General features: G+C 35.7%; 1 protein-coding gene across 1 annotated transcript; it reads right to left on the reverse strand.

The window, feature by feature from the left end:
- Window positions 1-838: 838 nt before the first annotated feature.
- RBP2 (retinol binding protein 2) lies at window positions 839-11,303 on the reverse strand. The gene is made up of 4 exons (XM_065747775.1): window positions 11,177-11,303; window positions 6,812-6,990; window positions 2,698-2,799; window positions 839-1,092 (listed from the first exon to the last, which is right to left on the reverse strand). The coding sequence occupies exons 1-4, from the start codon at window positions 11,247-11,249 to the stop codon at window positions 1,039-1,041; spliced, it is 408 nt and encodes a 135-aa protein (XP_065603847.1). The 5' UTR covers window positions 11,250-11,303; the 3' UTR covers window positions 839-1,038.
- Between the last annotated feature and the right edge of the window lie 9,365 nt (window positions 11,304-20,668).

A 20,668-nucleotide genomic window follows, 5' to 3' on the forward strand; every position in this document is an offset into this window, starting at 1 on the left:
AAAACAAGAAGGAATTTACCAATCCTGAATACAGTTTCTGCATTGTGAACAATCATTAGAGCATTGCTCAGTTAAAGTATACAAGTTTGATATCAGGTCAGTATCAAACTATTATCAGGAGGAGCAAAGTCTAATTCATAAAAATGGCTCTGCATAGGTATTTACACATCTGTGCTCCTGCCCATCTAAGTATTAGCGATGTATTAATCAGATTTGGACTTTTGCAGATGATTCATACAGTTGGAAAAAGCAGACAAGCTTTTGTACATATAAACCCTTCTTCAGTGGAAGATGCATACACCTTTTGTAGAATAATTTTAGTTTCCATCTACAGAAGTAGCTCTTAACTTCCATGGTTAATTTAATCTTGCCTATGGCAAAAACCATGAAGTCTTTTGAAAAAGCCTAAATAAAATTGAAGACAGTTGCATGGAAATTAACTTTTCAAAGTCCTTTAAAATTCTTTTTAAACTCTAAAAGCTAGGTAGGTGAAAACTGCAGTATGCTGGGTTCTCTCTATGCATGAGCACACGCAGTCTGTGTAAACTGCATGCATAGTGTACATGCAGTCTATGTAAACTCAGCAGTTTCCCTCTGACAGATATAAGTATACTTCAGCTTTGACTTCATGGAACAATTCCTGCATGGTGAGTGTGCTTCAAACAGCTGACTTCTGCACTGGGATTGTTAGCAGAGTGCCTCTTGTAACTGACTAGTTCAGGGAGCTACAGCATTTCACATGCTCATAATATGGGGAGGTTTACTGTGGTTGAGATAACTGCTTTTTTCAGCCTTTAGCCTGTTGTAAAGAATCTTTAGGTAAAGATATAGGAAAGCATAATTTGAAAGACAATTGCTTTTATTTAACTCCATGACTGGAAAAAAAAACCCCAACGATGCTGTTTTTCTTCATAGACATGCACAAAATTGCATTCACACAGCTGTTTCAAAGACTTATTACAAAATTTTTTTATTTTTATTTTTCGAGATAAAACATATCAGCACAATAGTGTGAGGAAGATTTAAGTGGTTTTCTGGTTACTTTTTCTTCTTAAATATCTGGTGGCACACCTGGTCTTCACACGTCAGTTCCTACAGAATTAAAACAATTAGTAAGACCATAGTGGTGCAAGTTGCATAGCCAGAAGCTCCATCTCTGAAGTTTCTACAACTGTGCAATTACATTACAAAGATACACTTAGGAGGAAGAGAACATAAGGGAAGAATAGTGAATTATATAAAAGCAATCAGCAGGCATGCACTGCATGTTGCAGTGATTAGATTTTGACTCATTAATTGAGCTCTAAGATGAATATATATGAAAAATACATTAAAAACGGTCTTTAATGCAAAGCTGTTTCATGCTCCATTGTTAAAACAACATACTATAATAGTTTATATTTCATTTTATCTCATAATTCGTTAGAATTATTGAAACAAGGAAATTTAGAACAAAGGAAAGTGGAAAGATGCTTCAAAACAGTAGGAACGTTTACTTTAGGGAAGTGCCCAGCCATTTTTTAGGAGCTAGATCAGAGCAGCTTTTTTTCATAGCACCACAGCTGATCTCTTAAAGTCTGGGTCATATGCACATCACAATGCACACCATTATATTTGTCTTCTGGTTAGCTGGCATTGCTGTGCCAGGTAAGGCTTGAAGGTGAACTGAAGCAGGGTTTTTGACCAATAGTTGCCCTAACCTGCAAGATTGTTCCTGGAAACTCTGAGAATCTGCCTGGTCTCCCTGCTTCCCTGAGTCTTAGGTTCAATCCTGGAGCCAGCATTTAGCATCTTTGTTAGGTCAGCTTTTGACTATGTATTAAAATGGAGTCGAAAATGTGTGCTGGACAACTGGTGTTCAGTGACATATACTGTTTTTTTCAATTAATTGTCTTGACCTTTCATGCATACAGACTTGAGGCATTGTGGCTCACCATACCAAAGATCTGTAGGGTAACCTTAGCAAGGAGTAGGTTTCTAAATGCATATAATGGGATGGAAATTAATAAGATCTTCTCCATAATCTTTCTACTCCCATGTACCGTACCATCTGACATTATCTTACCCATTTCTTGATTGTTCTCCCCAGAAACTTTGGAATAATGTTAATTATGTGATCTGTTATTTTGAAATCTCTCCATGCTCCGGTGACTGCTCTTTTCCTTCTCAACACTTCTGGCCTCTGTCAGGCTCACTGCATTCTTTTTTGGGCTCCATTTTTTTCTATCTTTATTGTACTGGCACAAAATAATTGGAGATAATCCTCTTGAGTACCCCAAAAGTGATTTCTGATCTGGATTACTATATAGTTCCTTCTAAAATTACATAGTGCTTCTTTAAGAACAAAAAACATTTTTCTTGCAATCTTTTTCCCCTGCTTTTTTCTTTTTCCTACCAGTGATTAAAAGAGAATGAGAAGACATTAGAGGTGCAATGTAACAAGAAGGGTTAATAGCTGGAGGACTGTGAACTGGAGCAGAAAAAGCACTGCAGGGCTATGTCTTAATTGGGAGCAGGTGAAAAGAAACTGAGCATTCCTGAGATGAAGCAGAGAGAGGGATTTCCTTCAAGTTCAGAGATCACAGCAGTCTAAATAAAGACCTTTCTAACCAGAATAAGTAAGAAAACCTTTGAAATGGAAGAAGCATACTTTGTTGCAGTCTGCTATGTGCTATATATCTGTATAGCAGCTCTTACCAGATGCAATTGGTCTCCTTCAATCCAGTGCTTCCAGCCTCGGTTTTTCTTTTCACCTTTCTGAACACATACCAGTTTGTCACCATCCCAGGTCACCAGTGTCTGCAGAAATCAAATAATTATTTTAGATATGTTAACAAGAAATTTATGAATACATGAAAATAAGCTAAATCAAACAACAAGAAAAAAAAAAACAGTTACTAACTATTGCCCCCCATTTTTCTCCTAAAAAAACAAACCAACCACTCATCCCAAACCCTGAACACTTTCAAGATTACACCAGTGGCTTAATGTGAACCTTTTACAGAGTTTTGTTGTCAATTTCCATGTATTTCTTCACATATGCTAATGTAGTATTCATACCACAACTGCTGAGTCCCAAAAAATTGCATGAAAATTGTGGGTTTCTTTTCTTGTTGTTTAAATACACTAATGAAAAGATCCCGAGGCTTCAGGAGTGGAGATCCAGGGGCTCATACCAGAATAGTGCTGTGCTAATGCTTATTCCAGCTCTGCATAAAATAACAAGAGGAAGTGTATGTTTCTATTGTCTTGTACAATACATGTATTTATTCTTTATAATCATTCATACACTGTCACAAAAGCAGAGATTGTCAGAAGCCTAACAAAAAAATAAATGTTTAGAGAGAAATTTGTATTGAATCATTGGTGCATCCACTTGGAACTCACATTCAGACCCTTGCTCTAGGTGGAATAAACAGCAGACGCAGGAGTGATGGTGTGACCTAACCTCCATCTAGACTGTGCATATGGATGGGACAGTGCTGGTCACCCAGTGAACACAGGCATATGAGTTCAGAAAGACATAACAGTGTTAATTATCAGAGGTGGTGAATGAATGAAACAGGAGTTCAGTAGATTTGGAGACTAGTCCACCAGTCTCCATTAGAATCTGGAGAATGTGATTTGCCAAAGTATATGGGTGGATGAGATAACTGCATCTTTGTGGGCACTGTAAAGTTGAAGGATCTGTTGCAACTGTGAAGTTGGTTTTTTTTCACACCTTCTTGCTCTGCCTTATACAGGTCATGCTTGAATTTCTCCCACCAAAAAGGCTGGCAGTATGTTCCTCAAGTATACTATCCCATATAAAAGCTTATTTGACCTAAGGGAGCTTATTAATTCTAGTACTATCTATCAGAACAAATCCCAACTATTGGGAAAATATTCTGATATCCAAAAATTCCAAGAGGTTAATTTATCATTTAGATCACTCTTAGGTGGTTATTTCTTTTATGGGGAAATCTTTCTGGAGCAGCTTATTAAGAAGAGAGTCTGAGTGAGCTGGGGCTATTAAACCTCGAGAAGAGAAGGCTCAAGGGGAATCTCATCAATGCATATAAATACCTAATGAGAGGAAATGAAGATGTGTGAACCAGGCTCTTCTTGGTAGTTCCCAATAATGGGACAAAAGAAAAGTGATCCAAATTAAACCAGATGAAATTCCATCTCAACACAAGAAAACACTTTTTAACCGTGAAGATGATAAGACACTGAGATGGGTTGCACAGGGAATTTCTGGAATATCCATCTATAGAGACAGAGAAACTCCTATTGGCCTTAGTGGTGGACTGCGTGCTCGAGCTGACCCTGCTTTAGCAGAGGGGTTGAAGTCAATGGTCCCTGGAAGTCCCTTCCATTCTTAGTCATTTCGTGTCTCTGTGTGATTCAGTCTGTCACTGATAAACAGGGTAACAGGGTACTGGATTCAATGGATCCTGCCCAGGAGCAGGATGATCATATCTGTAGTGAGTTCCCTTTACAAGATAAATTCTCAACTAAGTCGTTGCTCTAAAAGCATTGCCTCTTATTTATTTCCTTGGAAACTACACCAGATACAAAGAGCACAATAACCCAGTTTGATAGAACAAATCCTCAGCTACAAAACACTGCTTTTCAACATAGTCACTACCATTAGCTATGCAGTTTTGGTAGCAACGAGCCTGCATGCCATGCTTATAAAAATCTGTGCCTGCATTGCTGACCCACTGTTGCAGTTGCCACTTCTGAAATGCACCAGCTTCTCACTGTGCAAAATCTACTGTTTGGTCACCAGAAACATTCAGCAAGTGTCAGTCAGTGTCAGTGGGTGCAATTTTTTCCACATGAAGGAATTCAACCCGATGTAATAAAATAGGAGGCATTACTTTCAGAATAGCCCTTGTGTATGCTACACTAAATTTAGAGCAACTTCTTTGAATTGCTCTAGATTTGAACCATTGTCAATCAGGAAGACATTTACTTATTTATCATAACTAAATCCTCATCAGAGACTGGTTACAGTCAGTGGAAGTTGAGTTATTAAAAATCTCCAAGAGTACTGGGACCCTAATTCATATTTTAGTTCAGAGTTGGATGATTTATTTCTCTTATGAGGGAGCTTTCTAGTAATAGCAAGACAGAACTCATTCCATTTCAGTTAAATTCTTTCATATTTATGGTATTTCTAAGCTACATGGTTTTTCAATTATCCACGCCCCCTTCATGTTTAAGTGTTGCCTAGCAGTTTTACCACCTTCATCTGTTTGAGGCACTTTTTGTTAATAAATGAACAGAAAATTTGAGTAACCTGGAAATGAATGATTGATGTGCTTCCTCCTTCCCCTTTGTCTTGTTAGAAGCAAACAGTCTAATTTGTTCAGAATAGGGTATTATGCAAAAATGAATAAGCCAGGTAGGGGAATAATTGGACAAGCTGTACTTCCTTCTGTCCATTGGTAATAAAGAGGAAATCAATGAGAGTACAAGTGAAGTGATTTTGCACAGAAGAAAATTCCTTATAGTGGTGAAGATGTAAGGATTTAAAAAGTGATGTAACTGTTGATTCCTTTGATCTTAACAATTTCAACAGGTCTGAGAGATGTGGGTGCAAAGTTGTAAAGCATAAGCTTTGATCTCAGCTACTCAGTTTGGCAACAAACTCTGAAACTTTGTTTATCGAGAAGATAATGAGGCAGAGGACAACATATTTTTGGAGAACAGCAGGAGAGATGCAAGCTGAGAGGAAAAATAAAACTATGGTAATTGTCAGAAGAGTTGACAGAGCTAGATTTGGGGAAGGGGAATGATGACCAATGCAGGCTAGAGTTGCATGATTTTCAAGACCCTCAACAGGACAGTCAGTAAAAATTAAAAATCTGACACACTTTCTACCTTTGAAAATAGTGCTTACGTATTTAAGGGGTGAAAAGAGAATAAAACAGCAACAGTATCAATATAGAAACATGAAGCTGAATTAGGTAAATGAATTTAATCAGTGATTATACATATTATTTCCTCACTAACTTCTCTGACGTGGTCTAGTTTGAATGCCTCAAAAGATTTTCTGGGTGACTCTAATGTAGGAGGTAGGAGATGTGTTAATACACAGTATCATCCTTGGTCCAAACATTACTTGTCCACATAGCTCACTGAAGGTGTTTGAAGATATGCCCAGTGTTTCCTGTGGGAACTCTGAGCTCTAATCCTTAAGAAACTAAAGCTTGTATTGCAAGGCCTTCTTGCCTGTGGCTCACTGTAGGCCTGCTTTTTCACCTGTACCAATGATAACTTTGGCTCACATTTTTTATTCTCTCTTCTCAAAAATCATTTATGTCTAATAGCTGATTGCAGGCTTACTTAAAACAGCATTCCAATTTTAAACTGTACACTTGAGGCTGAGCAGCACAACTGCAGTGTGAACCTACTGATTCAGAGCTTAAAGTGTTGACATAGAGAAGATCCTAAAATCAAAATGTATTATTCATTTTTGATTTATTTAAGGAAATTACACAGGTAAAAATAAACTTATTTTCTTATTTTCTAAATAAGTAAATGCATGTCACAGAAAAGCTGAAAACTTTATAAAAACATGCAATTCATGACTCTTCTCTTTTACGTGAGCATCCATCCTGATTTTATTTTGTATTAATGATTGTAGCAGGAAAGGAAACTATCTCAAGATGCAAACTATTTCTACTTTGTAAAAATCCTCAAGTGTCGGTAAAGTTTTGGTGATGTTTTACCCTTTTTTTTTTACCCATATTCAGCTGGTTTTTGAAACCACTACTGCTGCTACAGACTGTAGTGTAAAAAGAAATCAGATAGTATGTACCTTAACCACCCGGTTATCAAGTCCTTTGGTATGTTCTTCAAACTCCACTCCCACAGTGTAGTTCAGTTCATAGTTCCTGAAAGTACTGAGTGTTTTTGTTTTAAAGTTATCTCCATCTTGAATAATCTCCTTTGTTTGTTTCAAGTGTTTTGCAACCTTACGAGTTGCAAAATCAATATCTGCCAAAAAAACAGAAGAGAGTATTGCACAGAAAATTCTAACTTTTGTTACCAAAAATAAAATAGCTTTTATATTTATGCATTGCAAAAATAATATTTTGTTTAATGGTCAGTTAATTCCACAGTGACCTCTTTACCTGCAATATCTGCAGAGAAAAAGATCATTCAAAAAAAAAAAAAACAAAAAAAAAAACCAACAACCAAAAAACCCATAGCTTAAGTTTTCAGGAATTTCCTCTTGAGGATCTTCTGATTTTACATTTTTTTATTATGAGAATATCTGTGGGAATGTGATGAGCAAGCTGCAACAAACAACCAGCAGTTAGTTTATGCTGGTTTCTTAAATCTTCTGAATCTCCAGATTTTTTGGATGTGAAATAACATGATTTATGTTCTTTTTTTGGCCTCGCTCATACGTGAAGCTTTGGGATGCTAGGAGTGCTGTTAGTTTCTTATGCTTGAGAGCCCTTCCCTCTTCTATGTTTGCTGTGTAAATGGTGTAGCTCTTGGGCACCTTAGAGTACTGATACGGATTCTGCAGTGTTTGGCCACTCCTAAAAGATTGTTCTCAGAATATCACGCCTTTTCAGAAAATAAGCATGTTAGTAGAAAATGAACATATTAGAATGAGCATGTGATCACACTCATTTTGGATTTTGGTGTGATATTTTTATGTGGAACCTATAATATGTGGGATTATACAAGAAGTTACTTTTAAAAATCGCAAATGTGTTACTAATGAATAAAAAACCCTGTCAATTGCCTGACTTTTCCATTGCAGTTAAACAGCAGAGACAAATAAATGGTAGTAAGGTGTTAGAGGAACAATGATTCAAAGTCAAAAGTCAAAAAAGTATCAAACTAGAGCATTTGACAGTTCATTTTTAATATTCTGTAAGCATTTAATGCAGTCCTGATCTCCTTGACATCCTTATTTTATTCATGATGTGGGCTAACTTCTTAATGTAAGCAACGGAATACACTGAAAGTTACTGAAAGGAGAATATATATTATGATCATGACAGTTTGTCCGAGACAATCCACCTCTTGCCAGCTGCATTACCATCTGCAATAAATATTTCTGACCAGCTGGCAATGAATCTTAATATAGTGCTATATGCAAATGAAATAATCTCGCATGTTTCTGAAAGTTACTGAAAAATGGTTTTGGCTTGTTATCCATCCCTTAGTTTTGCATGTGAGTTAATCATTGTCAGCTCACCAATGCCACATACTAATGGAGTCCTTTCTCTTGGTAGATTCATTATACCACTTGTGATGTACTAATTGAGTTGAGTGAGAGGTTTGGCTTAAGAAAAAATATGACTTTTTTAACATGGGGAATAATGTTCAATATTTATGTTCAAGACTTCTTGGGTATATTTTATCTGCTATGGTGGATTAAAAGTATCTCTGGGTCTGATTTATAACCAGGTAGCATAAAATTTAGGTCTCTCTGTGGAAAAAAAAACCCCAAAACATCTAGACTTCTAAGGAAATGCTATTTCTGACTAATATTTTAGTCTTGTAGCTCCTGGAGAAAAACTGGGAGATTTTATTAAAGCATGGTTTTCATAACTGCATGTTGAACAATACAAGTAATAAAGATGATATATTGTGATATTATAGTAGATTAAAACACTTTGTAACATGTTTATGATAAAAGCAAAGTTTCTGGCTTAAAGGGCAAAACTATTGTTTAATTAAATTACAGAAATACATATGTATTAATTATAAGGATGGATGAGTTTTTTTTAAAAGCCTCAGTGTGCTCTGAACCTTAGCACTTTAATACTTAAGTATCAATCTCATGTAAAACTGGGAGAATCAGAGCAGAAGAGTGTCTTTTCACTCCTTCCATGTCATTTCCTTTCACTGATCACAAGTTAATGTAGGACACATTCTGAGAATCGCCTATAGCTTTATGCATCTTTGCTTTTTTCTTTATTTTTTTTCTTCTATCTTTTCCCACTAATTTAGTGTCAGTTAGTCACAGGTATAATGTATAATGCATGTGTGTGTATAGACAACAAAAATTATGACATGGATATGTATGAAGAGCAAGGTTCAGAGAATCAGTGGAAGTTGCTTCTCCATCCCAAACAGTTGCTGATGTTCTTGCTGTGAAAGTGTTTTGAAAACTTTGTCAGAAAATTCAGTATCTCTCCATTAGAATTTGTCTAAAGTAGGCAGTGAATCAGGATTTCCCAGGAAAAATAAATCTATTTTGCATTCCTCCTTTTAACACATTCTTTCCCCTTTTTCTTCAGCTATTGAGAGGGTCAGTGCCTTTAATCATGTTACCATATTTTAAGTCAGCTTTCCTGGACTGGATACCTGGTAGTTATCCTTAGGTCAATCACTAGTGTAGGCATTGAGATCTGTTGAATTTGATTTTTTTTTAAAGATATTATTAACTGATTTCCTGATGTGTTACACTGTTCTTCCTAAGAAACATATTATTTTGACTTGTGGAAGGTAGCTATACAGACTTTGAACCACTGATTTTTTTTTGGAAAATCAACACCTTTGCAAGTAGCTATTTTTGTGTCTGAGCAAGCAAGTTCTCTATATATCCAGTAAACTGAGTCAACAGCTTTTTGGAGAAAGTAGAAGGAAGCTTTTTCTGATGGAAAGTTCTTGAACTGAAAAAAAAACCTCTTATCAGCATAACTCTTACAGTGGTGTCAGCTACAGTAAAAATCAGAGTAAGAGGAAGAGCAAATGCTGAACAGAAGATATAAATCAATGACCATTAGATAGAAAACAATGAGACAAAATCTGAGAATGGGAAGAACATAGACACAATTGGGCCAGTGAGGGCTATTAATTGTAAACATAAAAATAAAATATGTTTGATTTTGTCATGCACTAATTTAGCCAGTCAGTCTCCTACAGTCTAGGTTAGATTTGTCACCTCCAGTGATTACTTTTCTAAGTAATACTGACATCATGAGTAGTAACAAAAAACAATTGTCCTTTATACCATTCCCCCGTGATTTGTTAAAGGAGATTTTTGATTCTAAAAATTACCCTTCTCATGCATGTCTAAATACAACTTTCATATTTTTTGCAGTTTTTTGAAATGCAGCCATGTTACTGCAAAAGTAGAAAGAAGGCAACTGTTCTTTCAATGCCAATCCAGAGACTACTGAAGAAATTCATCAAAACTGGTTATTTCTTCTATAGTTTCTTCTTTTTAGCAAATTAAGATCTACTTCTCTGCTCTCCTTAGTAGAAGAAGAATTTTCTGCACATTACTGGAGCAGAAACAAGGTTTTATCTTTATGAGAATAAAAGTACTTGAAAGATATACTGAAAATAATAGGTGAAGCAAAAGAAGTCATTTATCTCAAAAATCTTTCTTGCAGTCATGACAAAAATTGAAAATGTGTGGAAAAAATAAGTCTATGAACAACATAGACTTAATCTTTATATGAACTGACAAGGATATTACTTGCTGTCAATTTTGGTATTCCAGAATCTGCCCGGTATGCTTAATATCCTATACAATGGATACACAAACTGTAGCTATCAGATCTCTAATGATAAAGAAGCTAAAAAGTAATAATTGAAAGTAGAATAAAGAGCGGGACAGTTCTTCGCACACGTACAGTAAATTGTTGCCATCAATAGTAGTGGCCAAGTGAAATTAAGTTTTGTTATCTGATCTTGTGAAATAAGTCTCCTTGCTGTGCAAGCATGACTCCCCTTAAAATTTCCAAAAGTATCTGCCTATTTTAGCTCTTACAGCTTTTACCATACAACTGCTACGTACAATTTCCACTAGTTTAAAGTACTAATTAAATACTAAACACAACTGCTGCTTTAATTATATAGGATATAACCTGCTTCACTTTAACAGAGCAAGCCAAGTTGCAGATGACTGTTACACTGAGTGTACACAAGGAATAAAAGAAAGATTCTGTGTCTGAAAGCCATTTCTTTCCTGTATGTATCAGTTTGTTTTTAATCCAAACATACAACAATATATTTAGCTACAATATTCTCTTTCTTATATACTAACATTATTGTAATTGCAAGTACACTGCAATTACTTGATTTCTAATGTGATTTACATAAACCCTTAGGTCAGAAGGCACAATACAGAAATAAATTTTGTCTTATTAAATTTTTAGAAAGATTTTACTTATAATGAAAATGTAGTTAATATTTTTCACTTTACCTAATGCAACCATGTAGCCTTCAAAGTTCTCATTGGATTCCATTTCCCACGTCCCATTGTAATCAGCAGGCATGGTGGCAAGAGCTTAAAACCAAACTAAGGTTGAAAGGTGAGGCTGGAAACAGAACCTGCTAGGAGAATGTTTTATAAACCTTTTCATATCTTATTTTTTTAAGGCTTATGGTTTTCTAGATAATACAGTTTAAGGGTCAGAGTGATAACCCTAGAAAACTTCGCTTTTATTAACAAAGTTCAGTTTGTCTGCCTTGCTGGCAGACAAGGATCACTTTCTGAAATACATAGTAATACAGGATACAATTTTACAGTGACCTTTGTAAAGAACTACTAGCTATTATGGGGTGCCTTTGAAATATATTGAACATAGTCACAATTTGTACAACACAGTTAAAGTTTCCAAAGGTGAGTTCTGCTTTTCAGTTCCTTTCTAGGTGTCATATTTCCATGTGAAGTGTAAGCCTTACAGATCTGACAGACCCAGAACTGTCATTTATATTGATGGAAGTCTTGAATAGGTAACAAATGCAAGAAAGAAGATAAAAGGGGATATTTCTGTTGAAAATATACTTGCTTTCCTTCGATTTTGAAAATATTTTTATAAGAGGAGCTGCACTTACACCAACTTCAATTTAGCAAAATTCATGAGGAACTCTGCATCAAGTTTAGCAAATGTAAAATAAATCCAAGTAAATCATAATTAATGCCAGTCATCTATTAAAATTTTTCTTTATTTGTTTTGAAACATAGCAGTTTGTGTTAGGAAGGTATTTTTCATCCAGCAGCAGATCTACATTATGGTGGGGTAAAGTAGAGATGAAAGCTGTGCAAATATTCAGAATGTATCTGCTTAGAAAATTTGAATGTTCAGTAGACCTTTATCATAGTCATGCGATCAGTAAGGCTGGAAAAGACTTCTAAGATCCTCTACTCCAACCATCCACCAACCAATATTGCCCACTAAACCACATTCCTAAGTACTGCATCTGTGCTTTCCTTACACACCTTCAGGGACAGTGATTCTACCACTTCCCTGGGCAGCCTATTCCAGTGCCTAATGCCACTGTGAATGATACACTATGTGTTATGTAATACAGAAAGTCAAATTTGAAATTCTGAGTTCTTTAAACATTCTTCCACCAGAACATTACATAATATTTATGTAATAGGCTTTTCTTTACCTACCTTTGTCTACTTTCTTTCTTAGTCCACACATTGCATCAGCGTGTTTAAATACATTCTTATTATTTATGCATTTTACGTGTATAATAAAAAGTATTTTAAAAACAAGGACTGAAGAAGGTTATTGCTCCCAATTGAATCACTCACAAATACTCAAAATCAGCTGTGTAAGCAACATCAGTTGCCTTGTGCACATGCATGGTAACCTCTAAGTGCATTACCACACTGTTTTCCCAACTGGAAGCTATTCCCTTCTTCAGTATAATAAAGGGATAATGTTCAATTTATAAGAAGACACTCCGTGTTTTACCTTTTGTTGCCAGTTGCCCAGTGGTGGATGTATAAGGAATTAATCAGACAGAATGTGTACATTTGCCTTTTAAAATCAGAGTATATGCTAAAAGCTGATGGTGATAGATTTTATACACCTATTGATTTAGTTTGCCTCCTCAAGTCATTTTGTTGAGACACAGATGTGACTGAAACTGTGTCATGTGATGATCATCTATTACCATCTATTACAAGCTACTAAAGAAAGAAATAGATCTATTGCTGGAGATGTGCAAAGCTAGGCACATTTGGAGAAAAGAAAATAAATCATGAGATGAGAACATCCCGTACATAAAGTCCTAATTAATTAATAGCATAAGTGCATAATTGTACAGGTTTTCACAGTGGTGCTTTGTTTATGTACCTCCCTTATTATTTATTCAAATATATGGGTTTTTTTGTGTGTGTGCATGATTCTGTGAGGACCTCTTCAAGCATATGCTAATTTGACAGCCTTGAAATTGCTCTTTTGAGCCTTTTCATGTAAAGAAGCAACCAGCTTATAGACAGCAAATTTAACCAGTCAAGGAAATATCTAAGTAGGAAATTAATAGAACTCAAAGTATTTTAATTGGCAGCTCTGTGATGCTTCGTGAGCATTGTGATAAGATCCACAAAGATAACTTTTAGTCTAGAAATCGATATCTTGATAGGCAGTAAAATCCTTACTACATTTAAATGCGTGCTAAAATCATATGGTGCTAATAGGTTGTTTTTTTTTAACCCCAGAGTGGATAATTTTAAGCCTTAGATCACTCCTCCACTGTATCCATAGTGTTCCTTTGGGATTGTGCCTTGCTAGTTACACTGACCTACCTCTTATCACTTATTTGCTGTAAAATTTTGACTTACTATTCACAGAAAATTAGAAACAATTCTTTTTCCTGTTTCTTGTTAAACACAGAGAAAAAATCTACATACACAGAGAAAAGATATACATAGAGAAAAACTCACAAACTGGCAAAAGAACATTCCATTCCCATGTTGTGAGTATATGCTGGGGGAAATGAAGAAAAAGTACCTTCTCCTAATCTTCATGATAATCATGTTCTCACAGCTCTTCCTTGCAAAATCAAGAGGAACATCTATTGGCACACCGTGTGCAGCATGTAATGAAACTTGAGAATGGGTGGAATTAAGTGTCCTTTTGCAGGTTTTCCAATATCTCTGTTAAAAGCAAAAGCTCTGGGCTCATAGCCTGTGTCAGTTTTCAACCCAGGGATAAGGTTTAGAGCCAAGTAATAAGACCTCAGAAATAATGTCAAGAAAAGACAAAAGACTGTACATTGTTAAAGCTTGAGTAACTTTTCCAGTATGAAGAAATGAAGATGGCTTTTCTTGCCTCTGTCCTACAACTTAATACTGATAAGTGACAGTCTGAAACAAAACTTCTCGTAAAGAGAGCCTAAGCTGACAAGATTGAAACGTAAGGCCTAACTCTTGTTTCTGTGGCATGAGTGAGCAGTCATGAAAGCAATGGCTAGCACGGGCCTCTGGGTTCCTATCGTGATACTCGAGGCCTGCATGGAAGAGAAATCCTATGTGTGTCAGAACAAAGTTCAGCCTTGTTATCTGAGAAAGCTTATGGTGCTCTGTCCTTGGGAAATCTTGTGTGGTAAAGCACTATTAGGAGAACTATATAAGGAACAGAGGCTACTAGTCAAAAGATTTTTTTCTGTGAACTTCTTCTGGGTATGGCATTTTGAAGAGATAGTAGCATGCTTCCCACTCTGTCTTTTAATTATTTAATATGTATTACTGAGAAATAATGCCTCCCTGTACTCTGCCGAGCCGCCCCTCTGCTCCTTATGTTTGACAGCTGGGCTTTTGACAGTAGTGATTTGGTTGCTGTTCAGCACATTAGGATACAGCAAACTGCTTAACTTGTTCTCAGCAACTGAATTTCCCTGAAGGATGCAGCATCACAGACACCTGTTATTATACTTTAACTTGTTCGCACTTGTGCAATCATGATGTTTATTTTCATTTTTATCAAAATTAATTACTTGAAATGTATTCAGTGATGGCTGCTTCTGGAAAAACGATCTCACTGGGCCTGGGGCTCTGTTTAGAACAGTCAGGAGCAGTCACATTATGACAATTAAAAGAACTTGGAGGGAGGCAATCTCCTTCTTATCAATGTGCAAAATGGCTTGCAGGTCCTGAGTATGTATCTGGGTAAAGACGTTCATCATCTGTGGGGCAGAAAATTTCCTAAGAAATGGCAGAAGCAGTAGGACAGCTAAGTACAGCAGAAGAGGACCAAATCAAAAAGCATCTGCAAAGTGGGCTCAGCAGAACAGTATTTGATTGGCTAATTTTTAATGGTTATTGCCGCCCAATATCAGATGGCAGTAGACTTCCTTGGATAATAGCAGCTCAAAAGTTTTCTTGCCAAGTTCAATACAACCAACTGTAACCAAACCTTCCTTTGCTTCTTTGGGTTAGTTAGATTCTTGGCTCCTGTCTTTTAAGTTTGCTTGTCTGATTCAGGTCTGGATCCTAAAGAGATGTAAAGCAAGTTTGTCTAGTTGCAGATACGGTTGTCATCTAATTATTATTAATTATTTAATGTCAGTTCTTAGCAGATCATCCAAAATGGAAATCTGCAGTAAAAAAAAACAAATTATGGGCACCAAAGAGAAGGGAGAAGGTGCACCATTCACATCTGACATCTATTTGGCAGAGAAACAAGTCGCGCTGAGGAACAAACACAAATACTGTGGTAGGGTGGGGACATTCACACAGCTTTCAGTAATGCCAGCTTTGCCCTTTTTGTCAGCATCAACCTAAACTGAAATTTAAAAAAAGAAGTACAAAAATACATTTCTAATCAATCTTCTAGAAATAGAATAATAGGCCCTTGGATGTTTTTTCTTTTCTGATCCTTGACTGCCTGCCTTCTGTGTGTCTTCAGTCAGTCTCATATCTCCTGCTCCTTCTGCTCCATAATTTAAAATATGGGTGTTTTGCTCTTTTTTAATTAGATGCCTTCATCCTCTCTTACTGAGGACTTCAGCTTGGTCACAGAGACTTCATTATGTCACTAGTGATAATGACACTAAGTTTGATAGTAAGAAGAAATCATCCAGTGAATGATGCCTGCTTGAAAACTCACTTCAATAAAAAATGGTGTACATTGTAAAAAAAATGCCACAGAGAAAAAATAGCCAACTATAAAGCTTCATTTGATTTTCAAAATAAATGACAAATACTGAATTTATTTTCTGCTTAATTCTACTTAGCAGTTATTCAGTGTTGTCTACCTGCAGGTCTCAAGGAAGCAGGTAAAAATCATTAGCTGTTATAAAATCAGAGAAACTTAAGGAGTAATGCAGTTTGATCAAGGTCATGAAATAAGCCACTAGTTAGAGCAAGTTATAGAGCAGTCTTCTGTTTTATCCATTAAAGCATGCTTCTTCCTAAGTTTAATGTAGATTGAAAGCCTGCACCCAGTTTAAGTGCTTTGTCATTGACATTAAGGCTGACTAAATCTTCTCTTGAAAGATTTTTTCAAGATCTGAATTCCTTGCATGAGCCATGCATTAATATCTCTAACTGGAATCTATTACTTAATTGTATTTATTCTATAGCAAGGTTTTGTACTTGCAACTGCCACTTTTTATCTTCATCAGATAAAGGTCATTACTCAGACATTGATCTGGAATACCAATTGATGGCTTTTGAATTAAAGGAATCTATAGACAGCAGTGTGTTTTGTTTTTCTTTGACGCTTTTATGACAAGTGTAATTTAGCTAAGAAAATGTATGTCTTCTTTAGCTTGTTCATTTTAGTGCAGGGTCTCAACCATTAGCATAACATTTTAAAGAATACATTTTGTGAAGCAGAAATATTTCTATTACCTCATCTGGAGAACACTTGACAGAGGTACTTTCAAATACCTTAAATGTCAACTTTTCACATACCTCATAACTGGTACAATCTCATACTGAACAGATTTGTAGTATATAATCCCATTTTGCTTAAAGTTCTAGAATCCAGATGAACAGATAAAGCCATGTCAGATGTTGCAATTAATATAAAATATTGAATGCACACTAGTAATTGAAAAAAAAAGATTAAAACCATTCTTTATAATCATCAGGACATAAAGACACTAAAGATAAACTAGGCCAAGACATATGAATAAAAATACACAATAACATTCTGCCAGCTTGCTTTCTTTTCCTTTTCTTTTTTCTTTTTTGCTACCAGCATATAGTATTTACAGAACCTTTATCCTAGTCCTAAAAAAATTACTAGAAAGCTGAATGTACCTGCATCCTGAATGCTTTCTGAAAGATCCTTGCCATAAATCAGTTTTATGGCTTTAGTGAAAAAAAAAAATCTATCTGTGCCAGTAACCCAGAAGGAAAACTTTCTTCCAGGGAACTGAACTTTATTACCTTGTGTTGTCACATATCTCTTAGAATTTTGGTGTAAGTATTTCCTGTTGGTTAAGGGATTTTCGTTGTAAATCTCATAAATTTCTTTCAGAGTGCTGTATGGCTACTCTTTTCTGCTTGCATCTCTGGCTCCACAAAAAAATCACTGTAATTTACAGAATTAAAATCTGATGAAGTTAATTGAGTCAGTATACTCTGTGCTAATAAGATATAAGTGCAACATACTTTAGACTGCAAGATGGATCTCTTACATACAAAAAGTGTGTGTACAGTCAACTCAAGAGCACTGCTGATATGACATAGAAAATACCTCGGGATACATTGCTGAAATTTGACAGGGCTTTAATAGTAGAGATGCCACACGGTTCCAGGAACAGGATGCATATGCATACATATGCATGTGAAGCAGGGGGAGGGTTCATTTATGTCTAGATAGCTCAGTTACATTGTCATTTGTCTACATTGAGACAGGGAATTGATAAATAAAAAATTTTTGTATTTTCAGCAAAAAGTAGCAAGTAAGTCCAATATTGAAGATGATACAAATGAAAAGATCTCTTAAAATGTTTTTGAGAAGAAAATTTATAAATAAAATTAAAGATATTGAAATTTATATATATGTACATATAACTATATTACTGAATGGGAGCCTGTCTTTTACTGGAAAAGAAAAGGGGGTAGGAATTGAACTAGGTGATATTAAATGCAAAATTGAAATCTGAGTATTATCGCAAATGGATCCCCCAGTAAGTCACAATCACAATGATAATACTTCTCTATTTTATATGTGAACAGCAAGTTAATAAATTGATTAGGAAAGTTATTTTTAGAGAGTATTTGAAAGTTGATTTTTTAAATTTCCATTAAAAGCTTCTTCGTAATGGAAGGAAATGTACCAATGAGGTTTTTAATATACTAATTGAGTTTAGCCTGGAAAGGGAAGAAAGAAAGAAGAAAGAATCCTTATTGATGGATGTAACAATTTATTTTTATCTGTCATCCATTATATAATTGGTATAGCAGCTTGCCTAGAATGCTGCCAGAAAGACAGCTTAAGGAAACTGAATGAAGAAGGCAGAATAACCATGTCTTCCTGATACTGCTCAAAACTTTGTGAGTTAACAGCAAAATCAAGGTATACATGCTGGTTTTCAAAGATTTTAACCACTTGACCCTTTTGGACTGTATTTGAAGTTTTCATTATTAGTTGTTCAGCTTCACTCTGATTGTATACCTTATGGGAATTTCCAGATGATCTGAGATTGAAGCAGAGAAATGTCACTATGGAAATGAGTGTATTTTTTTCATGAACATTGATGAAAGTAGTTCTGGAAGCACAGTGACAGTTTTGTCCTCCATGGTGACAACACTGTAAAAAAGAGCTTGAAATGGGAAATATTCCCACAAGACCCTTACACTCTGGAGTCCCTCAGGAATTAGTGTGATTAATACATCTGTGGTGTAAGTAAGCTGGTGTCAAGTATGAATCAATGCATCTACATATTATATATGTGTTAGCTGCAAATATTTTTTTCTGATATTTTATTATAATTTCCTGAGCCATGCTGAAGATAAGACCATGAAAACTACTACTGTTCATTTCCTGAAAATTTAGATTTTCATACACAGTCTCTGCAATTGTGATTTATTATGCCTATTCACAGAAGACCTGAAGTAACTGAGATTCAGTCATAGGAGATAGAAGCCCTTACTTCATTCAGAGCACATTTAGCATTGCCGTGAGCTGAATGATCTCTCTTACAAATACAAAAACTGATGGATGTTGTTACAATATATTGCATAGATGTGTGTTGTGGTGTTGCTCAAGAAATGCACAATTACATTTTATCATAAGACTTGGGTATTCTGGTGGCAGAAGTTTCCCATGCAACCTGAACTTAGTTAAAAAAAAACATAGCTGGAGGTCACTGATAGGATATGAAGTCTAAACCTGTGGAATTTCTAGGTCCTACTGCCAAACTGGGATCAGTGTCCCACACAACTATGTCTGGACTTACTGATCTTGACAGTCTTTCCAAACTAAGTGTTCCCATGTCTCTGGGATTTATGACCATGAATAAACAGATTCCTTTGTTAAAATTAGATGTGTTTCTTGCAAAACGATATCAGAGTAGTGTTTTTTAAATTACAAAGCATAAATAAAAGACTTTATTGCAAGTTGTATGTCTGTTAGAATGATGTTGATCATCATTTTATCGCTAGTAGAAGACAGCTGCATCAGGGGTAAGGCTGTGCTGGTTGTCAGAGAACTGTACCCTGTTGGTTCCCAGCTGAAAGATGAACATTTCAGAGAGTGCTGCCTGAATTAACTCTGCTATTGAGAGACTGCTGATAACTTAAAGGTAGAAAAGGAAACCAATATTGCCTTTCATAGCAAAATTCAGTTTGAAAGGGGAATAAAAATCTATTTTCCTACTTGTTACTAATTATACAACTACAGCAAGCAGTGCTAAAGATTCACGTAGGGCTGTGATGTAACACAGACAGTGGCAAAGTACAGGTTGACTGGAATGCAGCAGAGGCCTGCTAATGGGCAATTGTAAATTGCTCTACGCCTATCTATTCTACTGGAATACACTCATTGCCTTTGAAGGCTGATTTGCTATCTCTGTTCGACAACATATCCTTCAATCATGTGAGTAAAGGTTACATTACTGCGTGGCACTCAGATATATCTGCAGTTTCAAAGGAAACACCGTACCATTGTAACAGCCTTGTATATAGAGTCTGTTAAACAAATACTCGTTAGACTGAGTCTGTAATGGGATGCACTGAAAGTTCAGATTTAATGAAAACAGCCCCAAATCATTCTTCTTCCCCATATTGATATGTTTCATTAGTCCGACCAGCAGGCTGCTGAGCAATCTGACTTTTGTCTAGACAGCAGTAACTGTCTGTGTAACTTCTCCTTTTTGTCCATGGGTAGCACTGAGTTTTATATCAAGGTAGAAAGCTCAGTACCTTGCAGAACTCCATTCAGGCATATTTGTGATGTAGACAGTACAGTGAACTTAGGTATATAGTTAAGAGTAAGTAAAAATATTTGCATTAAACTGAGCATGCAAATACCTACTTTTAAAATTCTTAGTGCAATTTGAGGTGGTTTTGCTGTCTTTTAAAGGAAGAAAAATAATGGAAAGAAATGTTATTTCAGGAAGTACTTTCTTTGCAGAGAGATAAAATTATTAGCAAATAAGCACTGAACTGGCCCATGGCTACAGCATTACATGGATGAGCTTTCGGAAAAAGGGAAACACTTGAACGAGAAAGGGAAAGAACATGAAGAAGACATCTTTTTGCTTTGCCCAGGCTGTTTCAGAAATGGTTGTTTTCTTATGTGCTGAGTAATATAGGTGTTGCACAACAACTCATAATAGACCCCAAAATATTGAAATGAGCCCAGAAAGAGCTCTACTACACAGAAAAACACCTCCTACACTAAGAGGCCTTTTCTCTAGGTATCTATTAACTTTATTTTTAATATTGAGTTATACTGATATTTTTAATGGGAAGAATAGTCAGATAAGGTAAGAAGTC

The sequence above is a fragment of the Cyrtonyx montezumae genome, unplaced genomic scaffold (assembly GCF_038088225.1).
Source record: "Cyrtonyx montezumae isolate F1298 unplaced genomic scaffold, pur_monq_1.0 scaffold_5, whole genome shotgun sequence".
In the NCBI taxonomy this organism is placed as follows: domain Eukaryota; kingdom Metazoa; phylum Chordata; class Aves; order Galliformes; family Odontophoridae; genus Cyrtonyx; species Cyrtonyx montezumae.

What these genes read in the sequence shown, in the direction of transcription:
- RBP2 (XM_065747775.1), bottom strand. Translation starts at nt 11,249, where the DNA reads ATGCCTGCTGATTACAATGGGACGTGGGAAATGGAATCCAATGAGAAC. An exon ending in TTGATAACCGGGTGGTTAAG is followed by an intron (nt 2,800 to 6,811) that starts GTACATACTATC and finishes TGATTTCTGCAG; the next exon opens with ACACTGGTGACCTGGGATGG. An exon ending in AAGGAGACCAATTGCATCTG is followed by an intron (nt 1,093 to 2,697) that starts GTAAGAGCTGCT and finishes TTAATTCTGTAG; the next exon opens with GAACTGACGTGTGAAGACCA.